Source organism: Sceloporus undulatus, chromosome 1 (assembly GCF_019175285.1).
Source record: "Sceloporus undulatus isolate JIND9_A2432 ecotype Alabama chromosome 1, SceUnd_v1.1, whole genome shotgun sequence".
NCBI lineage: Eukaryota > Metazoa > Chordata > Lepidosauria > Squamata > Phrynosomatidae > Sceloporus > Sceloporus undulatus.
This window is the reverse complement of record NC_056522.1, coordinates 57,677,953-57,693,504: the sequence shown is the minus strand read 5'-3', so window position 1 is coordinate 57,693,504 and position 15,552 is coordinate 57,677,953. Positions and strand designations below refer to the sequence as shown.

At 40.0% G+C, this 15,552-nt stretch overlaps 1 protein-coding gene across 1 annotated transcript in view; it reads left to right on the top strand.

The window, feature by feature from the left end:
* Positions 1-15,552, top strand: part of LTBP1 (latent transforming growth factor beta binding protein 1) — a 198,152-nt gene that overhangs the window by 146,908 nt on the left and 35,692 nt on the right. The window contains 3 exon segments of the mRNA XM_042461184.1: positions 1,678-1,821; positions 5,520-5,702; positions 11,790-11,876. Of these exon segments, the coding sequence (XP_042317118.1) occupies positions 1,678-1,821; positions 5,520-5,702; positions 11,790-11,876 (414 nt within the window).

The following is a 15,552-nucleotide window of genomic DNA, read 5'->3' as shown; positions in this document are numbered from 1 at the left end:
TTGGCTGCTGGGGCTCTGCCCTTGGCCCAGTCCCCTCCCTTTCCCTCCGCTTGAAGGGACCTCCGTGGAGCTCCCTTAAAGCCCAGGCTGCCAAGGAGGGGACTCTGCCCTTGGCCCATCAAGTTACATAGGTTTTATCCTATTTTCTTCAAACATATGCCAGCATATGAAGCCCCAACGTTTTATAGGGGCTTGCCTTCTTTCCCTCCCAAGAGAATCTTCGGAGGGAAGACTTCGCAGTGAGGCTGAGAAGCACTTTCCCGGCCAGAGTCCCTAGGCTTACTGAAATCCCCCACCTCCCTTCCCCATAGAAATCAATCCAAAAACTGAGTTTAAAAGGAGCAGAGGAGAGCCCTTTGGGTCTGCATCTGAGAGAGATTTTAAACTCCGTTTTTGGATTCTTTCCTATGGGGAAAGAGGGGAGAGAGAGAGATGGCAGGACAACCCCATAGCCAAGCATCCTCTGCTCCCCCCAGATGAAGACCCATAGGGCTCACTGCTCTTTTAAAACTCCGTTTTTGGATTGATTCCTATGGGGAAGGGAGGTGAGGGATTTCAGTAAGCCGAGGGACTCAGGAGAGGCGAGCTCCATGGCCCAAGCCTCCCTTTTCCCTCTTTCCTGGGGGCAGCGCCTCTCCCGAGCCGTCCAACCACTGAGTGGCGACGTCATCAGAAGACAGCCCACAAAACTTAATACAGCAAACCGTTCTGAGAACGGTTTCAAGAAAAAGGAATCGCAGTGCGGTAAACTGCCGTTCTGATCCCGTTCTGATCCCGTTTTGATTTCTAATGCGGTAATATCCGTTCCAGGAACGTTTTCATCACGTGATGATATGGAACGTTCTCAGAACGCAGTGCGATAATCTCCTAACTGAAAGAAAGAAATTGACAGCATGAGCTTTCATAGACTTAAGACTACAGTACTTCCTCAGATGCATTTGGTGACACTGAATCTCACAGCCAGCACCAAGTTCTGTCCAAACCAGTGATGAAAGTGGTTGACAGGTTTTTCCAGAACTATGAATAATTATGATATCATACTTGGAACTCTAGTAAGAACTTATAATATAATAAATATAATATAATATAATACAGTGGACCCTTGTTATAGGCTGTGGTTTGGTTCCAAGATCCCCCGTGTATAACAAAAACCGTGTATGCTCAAGTCCCATTAAATACAATGACATAGCAAAATGATGTCCCTTATAAAAAATGGAATATCAAGGTAAATTTATACTTTTTGGAACATTTTCAAACCGTGTATGCTGGAATCCATGTATAAAAAATCCGTGTATAAGAAGGGCCGACTGTATAAACCATGTGGTTAACTGTTTTGAAGAACTTTGCACCTACTGCGCATTATTTCTGTCAGCTTTCTCCATGGTTCAGAAGCTTAATTCTAAATAAAATAGTTTACTACTGACTTGTGAACTTGACTGGTCCCTTGATACTATCATAGCAATTCTTTCTATATTGTATCAATGTAATGTATTGTTTTATTGCATGTTTGATAATTATTGTATTTGGAGTCTTAGCAAAGTGAAGGATAATATACAAACATTGTAAATAAATTTTCTCAGTATTCCAGTTGACAATACTGGCACACAAATGGCAGGGACAATAAATCCATGTTAATGAAGGAAAACAATTGAATCAATATTGTTTTTCATTTTCCAGATGTGAATGAATGTGAAATGCTGAGTGGAGTATGTGGAGAAGCCCTCTGTGAAAATGTGGAAGGCTCCTTCCTCTGTCTGTGTTCTGATGAAAACCAGGAGTATGACCCTATGACTGGACAGTGTCGCTTCCGCTCCTCATCAGGTAATGTTTGAATAAATCAGTTCACTCTGAATAAAGAAGTGCTTTGACATAATGTGGTTGGGATACTGAACCTACAATCAATATGGAAATTACTTTTGCATATTTTAGTATTTCACAGGAATGATGATGATGATGATGATGATGATGATGATGATGATGATGTCACTATTTTGAAAAAATTATCTAATAAACATATGGGAAAATACAGTAAACTCAGCAAACAGAATTAAACAATCTTTTTTAAAAAGTATTATTTTTTGTAATTTACTGTTATTTTGTATAATGCATAAAAGATGTAATATCAAGTTATTACTTTAATATAACACAGCTTTAAAAATAAAAAAAAAAGACCAACCATATCACAGGCAGCAAAAGCCAATAACAAGAACATAGTCCTGCTGATATAGTTCCCAAAAAGCAAAAACAAGAAATGTAACTTTTGTTGGCCTGCGCTTCAATTTCAGAAGCCACCTCAATTTCTTATTCTTATTCTTATATTTATTTATATTCCATTTTTTTTACCAAAAATATGACACAAAGCAGCTTGCAAAGTAAAAGAACAATACAATTTTAAAAATACAAAAATGAGCATTAAAATAGAATTAAATTAGTACAGTATTAAAACATATCACTCATTAACATAACAAAGTGCAATTTAAAAAGATAAAGGCACTTAAAAACACTACATATTATGGCAGTGTGATGTGTGGCCACCTGCATGCACCACCATTGGAGACAATGAGGCTTGCTGTTCGCAGATGTTCAAACCTGCAGATGGCAAACCTGCGGATGACAAGGAGAGGGAGGAAGACACTGTATATACCTGCTGGTGATGACATGGGCAGATATGTGCATACAGAGGAGAGGAAGGAAGACAATAATACAATATAAGTGTGTTTTCTGTTCTCACACTAATTTAGCTGCTCTTGTTAATCTAATCTTTACTTGTCTTTCCAACAAGTCACCAGAGGTTAATGCCCTCATATAATGTTTTGGTTAATCATGATTCCACAATCAGCACAGTCACAATCACAACGGGTTTTAATTTCCAGAGGAGTAGTCTTGTTAGTCTGTTGCAGCAAAAACAATTACATTCTCACCAATACTTGGTTATATTCTATATTAAATTGTATCTGATATTTTGCTCTCATGTTGTTTTTTAAAATATCCAGTCTCTTCTCATCGTATCATATCATGCATCTGAAAAGTGACTTCTGGACCGCCAAAGCTTATGCCACAATAAGTGCAACAAGCCTTTTTTTTTGTTTTGTTTTTTCCAACAAGATGTTTGTTGTTGGGCCAGTCTCTGGCATGTCTTTCCTTGGAAAATTGTGTCAAACTGTTACAGTTAGAGGGTGGCAGTGCTGTACTTCAAGATTCTGGCTCACTGGTTCCTCTCAACATATGGCCAGCATCCAGTGAAAATATATACTTTGGTGGCTGAGGTACTCAGTCTCATCTCACCTTGAGAGAACAATTTAGTATTTCCTGTGACACATGATATTCTTCATTTGGTTCTTACTGGGCAGTGGGTAACACCACAAAGCCACTATAATTTATGAAATTCTGCACATTATGGAACATGGTAATTATGGTATCTGCTGAAGAGAGACCACAGACTAGACTAACAAACATAAAATAGCACTCTCCACAGCCCTCATATTAACACTGGCAAAATATCAAAGTGAAATAAGAATGCCTGTGTGCTAAATTTGAGAAACTCTTTCTGTCTGTCTGACACAAACATGGATTTCTCTGCAGAGAGAAAAGACACATCGAAAAGCTTGGTAACAAATACATACAAAAGAAGACCAGAGGGCATTTGGCATCCTCCAGAATTTGGTTTCAGGAACTCTTGTGGATACCAAAATCTGTGGATGTTCATGTACCATTATATATAATGACATAGTAAAATGGTCTCCCTTTTATAATCTTGAAAAATCAAGGTTTACTTCTTGGAATTTATTTTTTAAAAATATTTTCAAACCATGGATGATTGAATCTGTGAATGCAGAATCTCTGCATAGAGAAGGCCGACTGCACTCTGCAAAAAATTAGTTATGCTGTATCATAGTTGTAGAATATTCAGAGTATCTTAATGCAAAATGTTAAAATTAGTTATGGCCGTAAACTTATAATTTCTACCTCTCTTGCACAGACTAATTCTCAGTCTGGACATATTTTAGTGAACTCATATGGGTGACCTTCAGCAGTGGTATCCCACACCAGGTTGTCACCTGATAATAATAATAATAATTTGTTTTATTTATATACCACTATTCCAAAGATCATAGCGGTGAACAGCAAGTAAGCTAATTAACAAGTAAGCTAATTTGCCCCCAACAGTCTGGGTACTCATTTTAGCGACCTCGGAAGGATGCAAGCCTGAGTCGAGCTTGGGCCCTTTTGCTGGTCTTGAACTCGCAACCTTGTGGTTTTGAGTGAATGGCTGCAGTACAGGCATTTAACCACTGCTCCACCAGTGATGTGGGGGAGGCTTTGGGAGCAGAGACAAAAGGGACCTCTCACAACTCCCTGTCCTGTGTGGCTTTACTCATGAGTAAAGCTGTCAGGGCAGGGACTGGGAGGGCACCAGGCCCTCTCCCTCTCTGTTCTGCATGGCTTTAATCATGAGTAAAGCTTTGCAGGACATGGACCGGGGGGGGGGGGTGTGCCAGGCTCTCTCCCTCCTGTCCTGTATGGCTTTAATCATGAGTAAAGCTGCACAAGACAGGGACTGAGGGGGCACTGGGCCCTATCCCTCCCTGTTCTGTGTGATTTTAATAATGAGTAAAGCTGCAAGGGACAGAGACTGGAGGGGGGGGCGCTGGGCCCAATCACAGCATGCTGCAGGGAGGTGGGGGGAACCCTTTTGTGATGTCACCCAGTGTGATTCGCACCCCCCACACCCCCCCTAGTGACACTACTGACCTTCAGCTGCTTCGTGTGCATCACCCTCTGGATTTAAGGGCAGAAAACTACATACCCTGGTTCTGTAATAACTATTTCCCATTCTGTCTGTGACTAGGTTCTAATCATTCAGATTAAAGTACTTTATGGTTCTCATTGCAGGCAAATCTGTTGTAATAAAATTGTGTAATTGTAAATCTTTAAAACTCTGGATACAACCATCTGGGGGTAAATGATCAGCAAGATTTCTTATAATATGTAAAATGTATAGTGTTTATGTTTGCACACATATTTACTTTTCTACCTTTGTGGTGTTAATCTCCCCCCCCCCAAATAACAATCATAATATAGCACAGTGCCTTGTATTAGAGACTAATATATGTTCGTGTCCCAGGCCAGTCCTTCAGTAAATCTGGTATTTTAAATTTTTCAAATATGGCTGCTATCTTTCACAAATGCTTGAAGCCTCATGCCAATATGACTATAGACAAAGATGGGTTTAAAAAAAAGTTTTCTGTATTTTCCTTAAGTTAGTACTTATTGGCCATGATGGCAGAGGGATTCTGGGAGAGGGAGTGAAAAAATGAACTTTTCCAAGCTCCAAGCTTTGTCCTGATCTCTGTAGTAATGCAAAGAAATACTTTAGCAGCCAAACAATAAATTGTAAGTACTGTGTGGTATTGTGAATTGGTAGCCCTCTAGGATATTTTTTTAAACAAAATACCTTATTATTTATTTCTGAATATGTTGTTAGTTTTTATATCTGATGTATCTTTTACTGTTTTTAGATTTACAAGTAGATATCAAAGAGCCAGCAGATGAGAAGAAGGAATGCTACTACAATCTAAATGATGCTAATTTTTGTGATAATGTATTAACATCCAATGTTACAAAACAAGAATGCTGCTGTACTTTGGGTGCTGGCTGGGGAGATAACTGTGAAATATTTCCATGCCCTGTGCTTGGAAGTGGTAAGTACTTATTTTCCAGTTTCTGGTTCTTTTTGTTTATAACCTCCTAATGTAATTAATTTGATTTTACCTGTCTGATAGAACCATGTTTATTTTGAAATAAGTCTCACTTTGTTCATTTGTGCTTACTTCCAAGTAAATTCTATGACTGTAGCCTTAGGCAGTGATCCATGAATTTAAAGTCCATTAAATTCAGTGGTTCTTATGAATAAACAAGCATAGGTTTTTGGTATTGGTTATAAAGAATTGGATTCTGCTGTCCTGTCTCAAGAAGGTTTCAGTTGTTATCAAAGAATATGTCTACATTGGCATTATTTAATTATTTAATATTATATGAGAAATGAATGTTTCCTATTAAATTTCTTTACTTATAGAGATAATTTATCTAGGCCTCAGTAATACGAGTATTTCCACTACACCTAGGATAATTAAATCCACTGTACATAGGATAATTCCACTATACCTAGGATAAATAATCTTAAATGCCACTAAAATAGTTCATCACTATTAGTTGTTGTTGTTGTTGTTGTTGTTGTTGTCTGCCTTCAAGTAATTTCCAACTTATGGTGGCCCTAACATGAACCTATTCTAGGATTTTCTTGGTAAGATTTGTTCAGATGGCATTTGCCAGTGCCTTCCTTGGAAGCTGAGTGAGTGTGACTTGCCCAAGGTCAGCCAGTGTGTTGCCATGGCTAAGTGAGGTTTGAACCCAGGTCTCCTGAGTCCTAGTTGAACACCTAAACCACTACAACATGCTAATTCCTATTTTATCACTGTTAGGCTATTTCTTTAGCTCTTTGCAGGCATTTCTAGATCTCTGGGTAGTAGGGATATAGGCACATTCACAAGCCCTATCCCAGGACAACCCATACACATAAGCCACATCCCTGGACATCCTCATACATTCATACACACCCTGTTGTGTAAACAATTCATCTGAGTCCTCACTTGTGACCTGTGGGGAGAAGAGAGTGAACAATAATAACAGCCTTCTTCTTTCTTATCTTTCTCTTTCCTCATGGTTCTGTGGATGGCCTCTAGAGCAGGACTAGAACAAGTGTGGGCTCTTTTCACACCTTCCCAGACATTTGTCAAGACAGGGAATGGAGGTAGCATGCATGGAGTTGGGACTTCACTAGTGGAACAAACTACAGGAGAGCACATAGGATGCCTCTCCACTTAAAGAGCAATACAGCCAGACAGCTTGTGTAATTGTCTCTAGCATTTCCCATTCTTACCTTTCTATGTTTTGGTTTAACTGGGCCTGCATGGGTCCTGTTCTGTTTGTCACTGGTTGTAGATGTTCTGGTTTCTTTCCCCCTTTTTTGTCACAGCTTTGTAGGGTGATTTGGTTGTACTGGATCTGTTAGGAAGGGCACTTCATGTGTGCATGTCCAGGAAAGCAGCCAACAGCTGATAACAGGTCCAAACAAACCCAAGGTCTCCATGCAGAGTTTGTGAAGCGAGACAAGTCTTGAAAGGCAGACTTACGGGCAAAAGGCAGAGTCCAGAAATGAAGTTAGTAGTTAATCCAAGTGGAAGCCAAAGGGTCAGACCATGAGGGTAGTCAGACAGGCCAAGAAGGTCAAGGGTTCCAGAAAAGCAGGATGACCAGGTCAGTCCATAGTTCAAAGATTCAAGCCAAGAAATCAATACCGAGAGTCAGGAGCTTTCCCCAGGGAACTCAGGCCCTATTCTCACTGGCGGTTTTGCCCTGGAAGTAACTGGGCAGATTCGGGGGGGGGGGGGGCTCCCAAATCTCTCCGTAAGCAAGAGCCCACTACAAATCAGGGGCATTTTAACCCGAATGCCCTCTTGGGGAAATTGGGTTTAATATGAAGGCACCTGCTGTCAATCAAGCGATCGTCATAGGTGACATTTCCTGCACTCACTGGGGCATCGGAAGTGTGCTTCCCCCCTCCTTTTTTTTTAAAGAGCCAGGCACTAGAATGTGCAGATTCTGTCAAATTAAAAACCTCTGGTGTGTGTGTGTGTGTTGTGGGCATTTGGGTCAATGCAGATTATGATCTGCCCTTGGCCCCATTTTCAACCCCAAAAGGCAAGCTAATGCCATCTCTGCATCCTGTATCCCCCCCTCCTTCCCACCCCAGAATGCCTCGTACACATGTAGTAGTAGTAGTAGTAGTAGTAATAATAATAATAATAATAATAATAGTAAATTCCTCACCTCGGAATGCCAGAAAAGGATGTGATGTCATGCATTCTTTTTTGCTATCCCTGAATTCCTTAGAGACAGTAGCAAAAGCTATATCAATTTGCAAAATTCGAAAGAGAAACGTTGTAACATTCAAATTGTAGCATTCATTTGCAAAGGAAAAAAAGTTTTTTGCAAAGTACTCTTCTTGCAAAGGGCTCCTTTCAGGAGGAAGCCAGGAAATGAAAGGGAAAGGGAACAAGCAGCTAGCCACATTCTATCTAAATATAGATCTACCTGAAGCAAAAAAACATGAGCATTTTTTGCCAAAAATAATTTTTTAAAAAAATTGAAAATCAAAGGGAAAAAGTCCCTGCTGGAGAGCAGAGGTTTGGCTTGCTCTGGCCCCCTGACCTGCCCTGAATTGGCCCTTCCTCCTGCTCACGTTCTATCTATATATCTATTGCAAAAAACATGCACATTTTTTGCCAAAAATAATTTTTAAAAATGAAAATCAAAGGGAAAAGGTCCCTGCTGGAGAACAAAAGTTTGGCTTGCTCTGGCCCCCTGCCCTGCCCTGAATTGACCCCGTCAGTCACCCATTTTTGCCTCCTGTCACCCTTTTGCCCCCTGTCAGATTCCCCTTTTTTGCATCCTTCCTCTGGCTCCGTCCTCCTCCTCCTCCTTCTCCGATGAGGAGAGGGAATGCTCTGCCCTCTGCCCGCCCTCTGACCTTAATCCCTCCCTGAATTTGCCCTGATCATGATTGGGGGCAAGTTATATTGAGCAGAACCCAGGTTTTTTCAAAAAAGACAAATTTTGCCTTGAATCTGGATGCCCCGCGCTAAAGGGCATTTGCTTATGCATGCCTCGAAATGGATTGTGACAGAATCGGGCCCAATATGAACTTCACGTGGAAGGATCAAATCCTGATCCAGAGTAAAGTGTAGTCTGAATGGGCCCTCAGATAGCTTCCGACAAAAGCACTGGTGTGCTTTCCAGGCTTTTATCATCAGCCCTCACAAGTGCAGGTGGTCTTTGATGAGCTGGCATTTTGCATAAAGCCTCCTTGGTGCATTGGAGGCACGCCCTTTCAGATCTTCTCTGGCTAAAGATAGGTATGTGATCCTCCTCATCCTCTTCCACTATGTCCACAGTACTAAAAGGCCCTGCTGCCAGGAGGTGTGGCTCCTGGTTGTCTTTTAAAGCCACAGCCTTTGCTGGAGCTCTCAGGGCAGAGGCTTACCCCACACAGTGCTGAGCACCATGGATCTGGTTCATGTGCCAGCCAAGATTCTAGCTGTTGCCATCCATAAACATGTGGGCTTGTTTTAATCCAAATTACTTTGGGTTCATGACCTTCCAATCCACCCTTAGCTTTGGATCCATGTCCTTCCAATCCACCCCTTGACCCTGAGCTTGCAAATACCATATTCTTTTCTTGTTTAGAGGTCATTTTTTGCTCCCCTGTTTACTTAACATCGCATTTGCATCAGCAGATGCTGAATTAGGTTTGACAGCAAAAAACTGGCTAGAGAGAAGATCATAATGCCTAGAATTCTAAAATTTGTTTACACTGACATGTAGTATTATTCAAGAGGAGACAGAATGGTGTAGTGGTTTGTGTGTTGGACTACAGACTACAATTGGAGATCAGGGTTCAATTCCCTGCTTGGCTATGAAAACCCACTGGGTGACCTTGGGTGAATCACACATTCTCAGCCCTAGAAAACCACATGATAAGTTTGCCTTAGGATCACTATAAATCAGAAACAACTTAAAGGCATACAATAGCAACAAATTACTATTTATGATTATTTACTTTGTGTACTTCCCACCTTTTCTCCAAGACTGGGGGCATGTCTACATGGGCCATTTAAACCAGTTTCCCCTTGCCACAACACATCTACATGACACTGGGACAAATCTTTGATTTGAGTGCGAACTTTTCATTTGAGTGTGAGGCCAGTTCTGGACTGAATCCACCCTATCCTTGCCTAAACAGGATTTTTAAACCCTTTTGCTTCAGTTTTTGCAGGAAAATCTGGAGCACTCCATAGTGACATAAGAAGGCTGCTTACACATGCATCTCATTGTGTTGTCCAGCGATGTCCACTGTCGCAAGTCACTCCCTCAAAGATCACAAGGCTCTCAGCCATGTGATCAATGCTGGTCACCTCATTTCTGACCTCAAAGGGTGTGACCCACACCAGCGGCAGCAGACAACACAATGGGACACACGTGCAGACAGCCACCTGGCATTACTATAGAATGCAGAGGTAACATAGGGAATCCGAGGCAGCTCTGGGAATCCAGTGCTCTGGAAGCAGTACTAATTTGTCTGGCCAGTTTAGATGAGCCTTGGGATTCAAAGTGGCTTACACATTTAAAGGATTAAAATTGAAAATATATAAAAGTCAGCATTAAAATAGAATTAAGCTATTATTAAAAGCATAACATAAAATAAAGATCACCGTAGTGGGAAATCCAAAAAGGTGCAGCCACTACAGAGGCTTCCAAGTTGCTGCCAGATAAATAAATAATCAATTTTTATTTCTATCCCACTTTTTGCCAAGCAATCAAAGCAGCGTACAACGAGTTAAAATACATCCATATATACATAGTACTCCCCCCCTTAAAACAAGATTAAACAATATAAGATTAAAAACCAACTAATCCAAAAAATAATCATCATGGGCACAGGGACGTAGCTAGGATTTTAGGAAGGGGGGGGTCCAGACTAAGTGCCACCATTATAATGGGGCTTGGGTGCGGCGGCGCAGCAGCACACACAATTCATTTTTCTAATGGAAGGGGGGGTCCGGACCCCAAGAACCCCCCCCCCTTGGCTACGTCCCTGATGGGCAGAGTTCACTAGATGGGAAGTCTTATTCGTGGCCGAGTATTTTATTCCGGGAAGGCCTGCCAGAAGAAATCCATCTTAATGGCTTTTTTAAAGCTCTCTAGATTGGTAATTTAATGGATCTCATCCGGCAGGCCATTCCATAAATTTAGATGACTATCTAAAAGTTGCAAGACAATGAACAAGGCTTTCTCCAGGGTCTTGTGTGTCAGTATCAAAGCAGGTGGGATGATCCTTAGTGTTGTTAAAACCAAGACTTTGAATATGGCTTGCTAACGATAAACAATAAAGCTGCTTCAGTGCCAGTGTAATATCTGATTATTCAGCACCCTAGTCAGCATCTTGCCCCACCACATGGTACACCAGTGCAGCTTTCTGTCCAGGAGACAAATGTGCCTTTAATGTTTTGCTTGCAGGCCAGTGATTTTTCACAATGCTGGTGCCAGTCAAAGATCTGTATGCATCTGTTATTCAAGCAGCTCTCCATAGCTCCATGTGATCATAATGGACCTTCACATTCTTGTGCACATGGTTGCTGTCTTTAAGAAAAATGGTAACACATAACTGAATAACATTAGGAGGAACTTCCTGACAGTAAGGGCTGTTCAACAGTAGAACAAACTCCCTCAGAATGTAGTGGAGTCTCTTTCCTTAGAGGTCTTTAAACAGAGGTTAAATAGCCATCTTTCAGGGATGCTTTAATTTAGGTTTCCTGCATGGCAGGGGGTTGGACTGGATGGCCCTTGTGGTCTCTTCCAACTCTATAATTCTATGATTCTATGATCTCAATCTTAGTGTCTCTTTTTAAAGATATGTGTAATGTTGGAAACAAGTTAATACATGATGAAATATTAAGCATTTTAAAGCATTTTAAAAGTTTATGTTATACGGTAGGTCCTTGGTATCCACTGTGGTTTGGTGCCATATATAAAGCAATGGTGGGCTGACAATGAAATTATCTACTGTTTTATGATATGCAAATTATTATGAAAAAATGTTATTATCTGTTTCACATTCCAATGCATGATTAAACCTCTGACTGGATTCTTGCATTCTTTTTTCTTGCTAGCTGAGTTTACCGAACTGTGCCCAGAAGGGAAAGGTTTCATACCCTCTGAAGATCCATCTTACGGAGCCGTTGCACAGAGTTACAAAGGTCAGCATCTGTTACTCAGACTTGAATTACATACTAGTATATTAGTGACCCTAAGTGAAATTAGATTCATTTAAAGTCAATATTGTTATAGTGCTGTATCAAAGTTTTATGGGGTTTTATGATAAAGTTTCCGGGGGGGGGGGGGGGGAGAAGTGCATACAAACTCTCCACTTTGGCTGCAGTTCCAAATCCCTTGCAGATAGAGCAGGTGAAACCAATCAGAAAGTTTGATGGATTTATTGACAAAAATAGTAGTTTCCTGACAATTGACAGACTTTTATATAGAACATTTTCTTCCCTGCTACCAATTCTGGGGCAGTACAGGGTATAGATACAAAATAAAGAGAAAATTTAAAGAAGCTTCACAATGCGAGCAGTAAATGCACTGAGACAGCAACAATTTTAACAAGTATCAAATAAAGATAGAAGAGCAGCGTATACATGTTTGGTCTCCCTTATCTGAAATTATTTGGACCAGAGGTGCTTTAGATTATGGATTTTTTTCAGATTTTGAAATATTTGCACATATATAAGGAGAAATCTTGAGGATAGGACCCTTTGTATACACCTTATCAACATAGCCTGAATATAATTTTATACATAATATTTTTTAATAATTTAGTGCATGAAACAGTCCATGTACACTAAACCATAAAAAGCAAAGGTGTCATTATCTCAGCCATTGGATTTTGAAATATTTTGGAGTTTGGAATCTGGAGGAGACTAAACCTGTAATCAGAGGAAATCCACTAAAGTTTTCAGATTAATTTAATTAGAAATCAGTGCTGGCTAATGTCTGCTGGGGATTGTGGGATGGGGCAGGGCCACCAGAGGTGGAGAGCTAAGGAATCACCCATGAACTTTTAAGTTTCTATATTCAGAGTATGGCTGGAATATTCATGGTCTGTTACAGTAGTGTAGTGGACTTCCTGAGGTGTTGTGTAGCAAGGGCAAAGGGATGGAAGAGGAAGTCCTTGCCTTTGTCATTATGAGAGGAAGCTGCAATATCTCAGTTTTGAGTGGCTCCTCAAAACAAGGGTGGTCTGGGGAAGCTGGTTTGGAAAATAGCTGCAGTCCCCCAAACCTTCTCAGAATACCCAATCTTCAAAGATTTACCTGGAAGCCAGATACTGTAGAGGCAGGCTGCCCAAGAGCCTTTGTATTCCTGCTGCTCTACCACTATGGCAGCATAATGCACCTACAGGATTTTAGGTTGTGATGGTGAGGGACAGAATACTTATAACTTCCCAAAGCACTCCTTAGAAGACACATTCCCCTGTTCTAGAAGCATCTGACCACATTGCACAAAGGTGGAAACTCAATCAAGGGATTAAACTCATTAGTCCAAAACAAGACAGAGGGAATCTCTACAGACACATGCATGCCTTTTCTGTTGATATACTGTACATACATACAACCCGTATCTATCCATTCAGATATTAAGAAAGGATCTCCATCCTTTTATAAAGACATAGATACATCATTCATTCATTCATACATAGACCATTCTAACCTTGCAGATACTGACCTAAATGAGCATTTGCTTGCAACCTTAAGGGACTGGTCCTAAAATCTACAGCGCTATATAAATAAAGCATAATAATAATAATAATAATAATAATAATAATAATAATAATAATAATAATAATATGGTGGTATGTGATTAATTTCTGATCAGGTACCGCTGACATTTTTTATGATGTAAATAGGCCAGTCTTCCACCATGTTTGCTTGTGCCAGTTGGATTATTTAATCAGGTCATTCAATAAATTCCATTACTGTTTTTTATTTTGATTTCACCTGTGTTTCTGTATTTGCATGAATATCTCTGCTTCTCTTCTTTAGAATTTCCTATTTCCCCTTCCAACTATATAATTCTCACTCAAAAAGCTTAGGTGTGCCATCCTTCAGATATGCGATCTTTTTAAAAAATAGTAGTGTGGGTGTTGAGTTTTTATTCATTTTTTTGGGGGAAAAACTCAAACTTGAAACTGTTCAATTTCTGGAAAAGTGGCTGAAAAAATATTTGCATAGCCAATTCATCTGTTCTGGAGAAGTAAGTATTTTAGGTTTTTACTTTTAGAGCTGTTCAGCAGATACAGAAATTCCTTTCTTGACATTACTTATTTTCTTGCCATGATATGAAGGGAGCTCAGTTCCATTCAAAGCAGTGGATTTACACCTGAGTCATTTGACCCAGTTTGTTTTTGGCTTGGGCAATCCAAGGCTGGTTTGAGAAAATAACAGAATATTTGCATGGCAAATGAAAAGAAACAAGGCTGGGAAAAGAAACAAATTCTAAATGTAACAAAAATGGGTTTGAAATAATTATAAAATGAAAGGTTTATGTGTCTAAGAGTGTATTTTTCTATAAAATATTATTAAACCACTGATAATTCATTTTGCAGGCTGTCTGTTCTGCTGCTAAGTATGAGCTTCATTATATAGAAGGCATATAGCTTTAGCTGCAGAGTGGTTTTCCCTACATGGGTAGAACTGTCTATCTGTCAGTTTAAGTTATATCAAAGGCCCCCAGATACCAGAGTGATAAGTGCTTTTAGAATTCTGTGCAGTAATATTTATAGTTATGGCTGTGTGGAGGAAGTCACCATTGCTGGAATCTCCAGAGCAGGCGCCAAAAACAAATCGTTAATTCCCAGCAGGATTTTAAATAAAAGACAACACTGAGTATGAAAAGGAGCACAAAACTGAGGTGTTTCCTTAGCCAACATAAGCAGACAGCATAAAAGTAGCTCTCTCTCTCTCTCTCTCTCTCTCTCTCTCTCGTGTGTGTATATATATATATATATATATATATAGAGAGAGAGAGAGAGTATGGTGAACTACTTGACAAAAATAGCAGTCTTCAGAGCACTAACTAGTGTCGTCCCATTAGTGTAAAGAAGACTGCTGCTAATAGGCAGCAGCTGGGAAATAATTGTTTCAGCCATGTAAGAAAACAGGATTGTGTGTGCAGTGAAGATATGGCTGTTAAAACAGAACATGCTTAGATTACTCAAGTGGTATATATTCATCTGCTATATAAATAACAGTGTGTCTGACATTGCACAAATGAGTACATGAGGCAATAGAATACAGCACTCATGTTGTGGTTATCATAAGGCACCCACACTGATAAAAACATTTAAGTGCTTTGATGCATGTTAAATATTCTCTGAATATAGAACACAGGTCCATAGTATTAGATCAGCATATCATCCAAAGTCAAAAATCTGGAAATATCAAAAAGGGAGCAGGAAAAGATGATTAGATGACTGAAAACAGAGTCAGCACTATTTTTGAAGCTTCACTTTTTGAGAGTAAGGCTGTGTCCACACTACAGAAATAATCTAGTTTGACACCATTTTAACTGTCATGGCTCAATGGTATTGAATTCTGGGAATTGTAGTTTGTTGTGGCACCAGAGCTCTCTGACAGAGAGTGTCACAAAACTATAATTCCCATAATTCTGTAGCATTGGGCCATGGCAGTTAAAATGGGGTCCATCTGAATTATTTATGCGGTCTGAATGCAGACTACGTTTTGAGAAAAAGAATAGAAAGTATAGTCTCTATCTTACATGCACTATCAAGATCTGTTCCTAAACACTGTTAGTTCCAGCCTTCTAATGCCGTCTTTCCAACATCCATTAACTGAGACTCTGACAATAATTTTA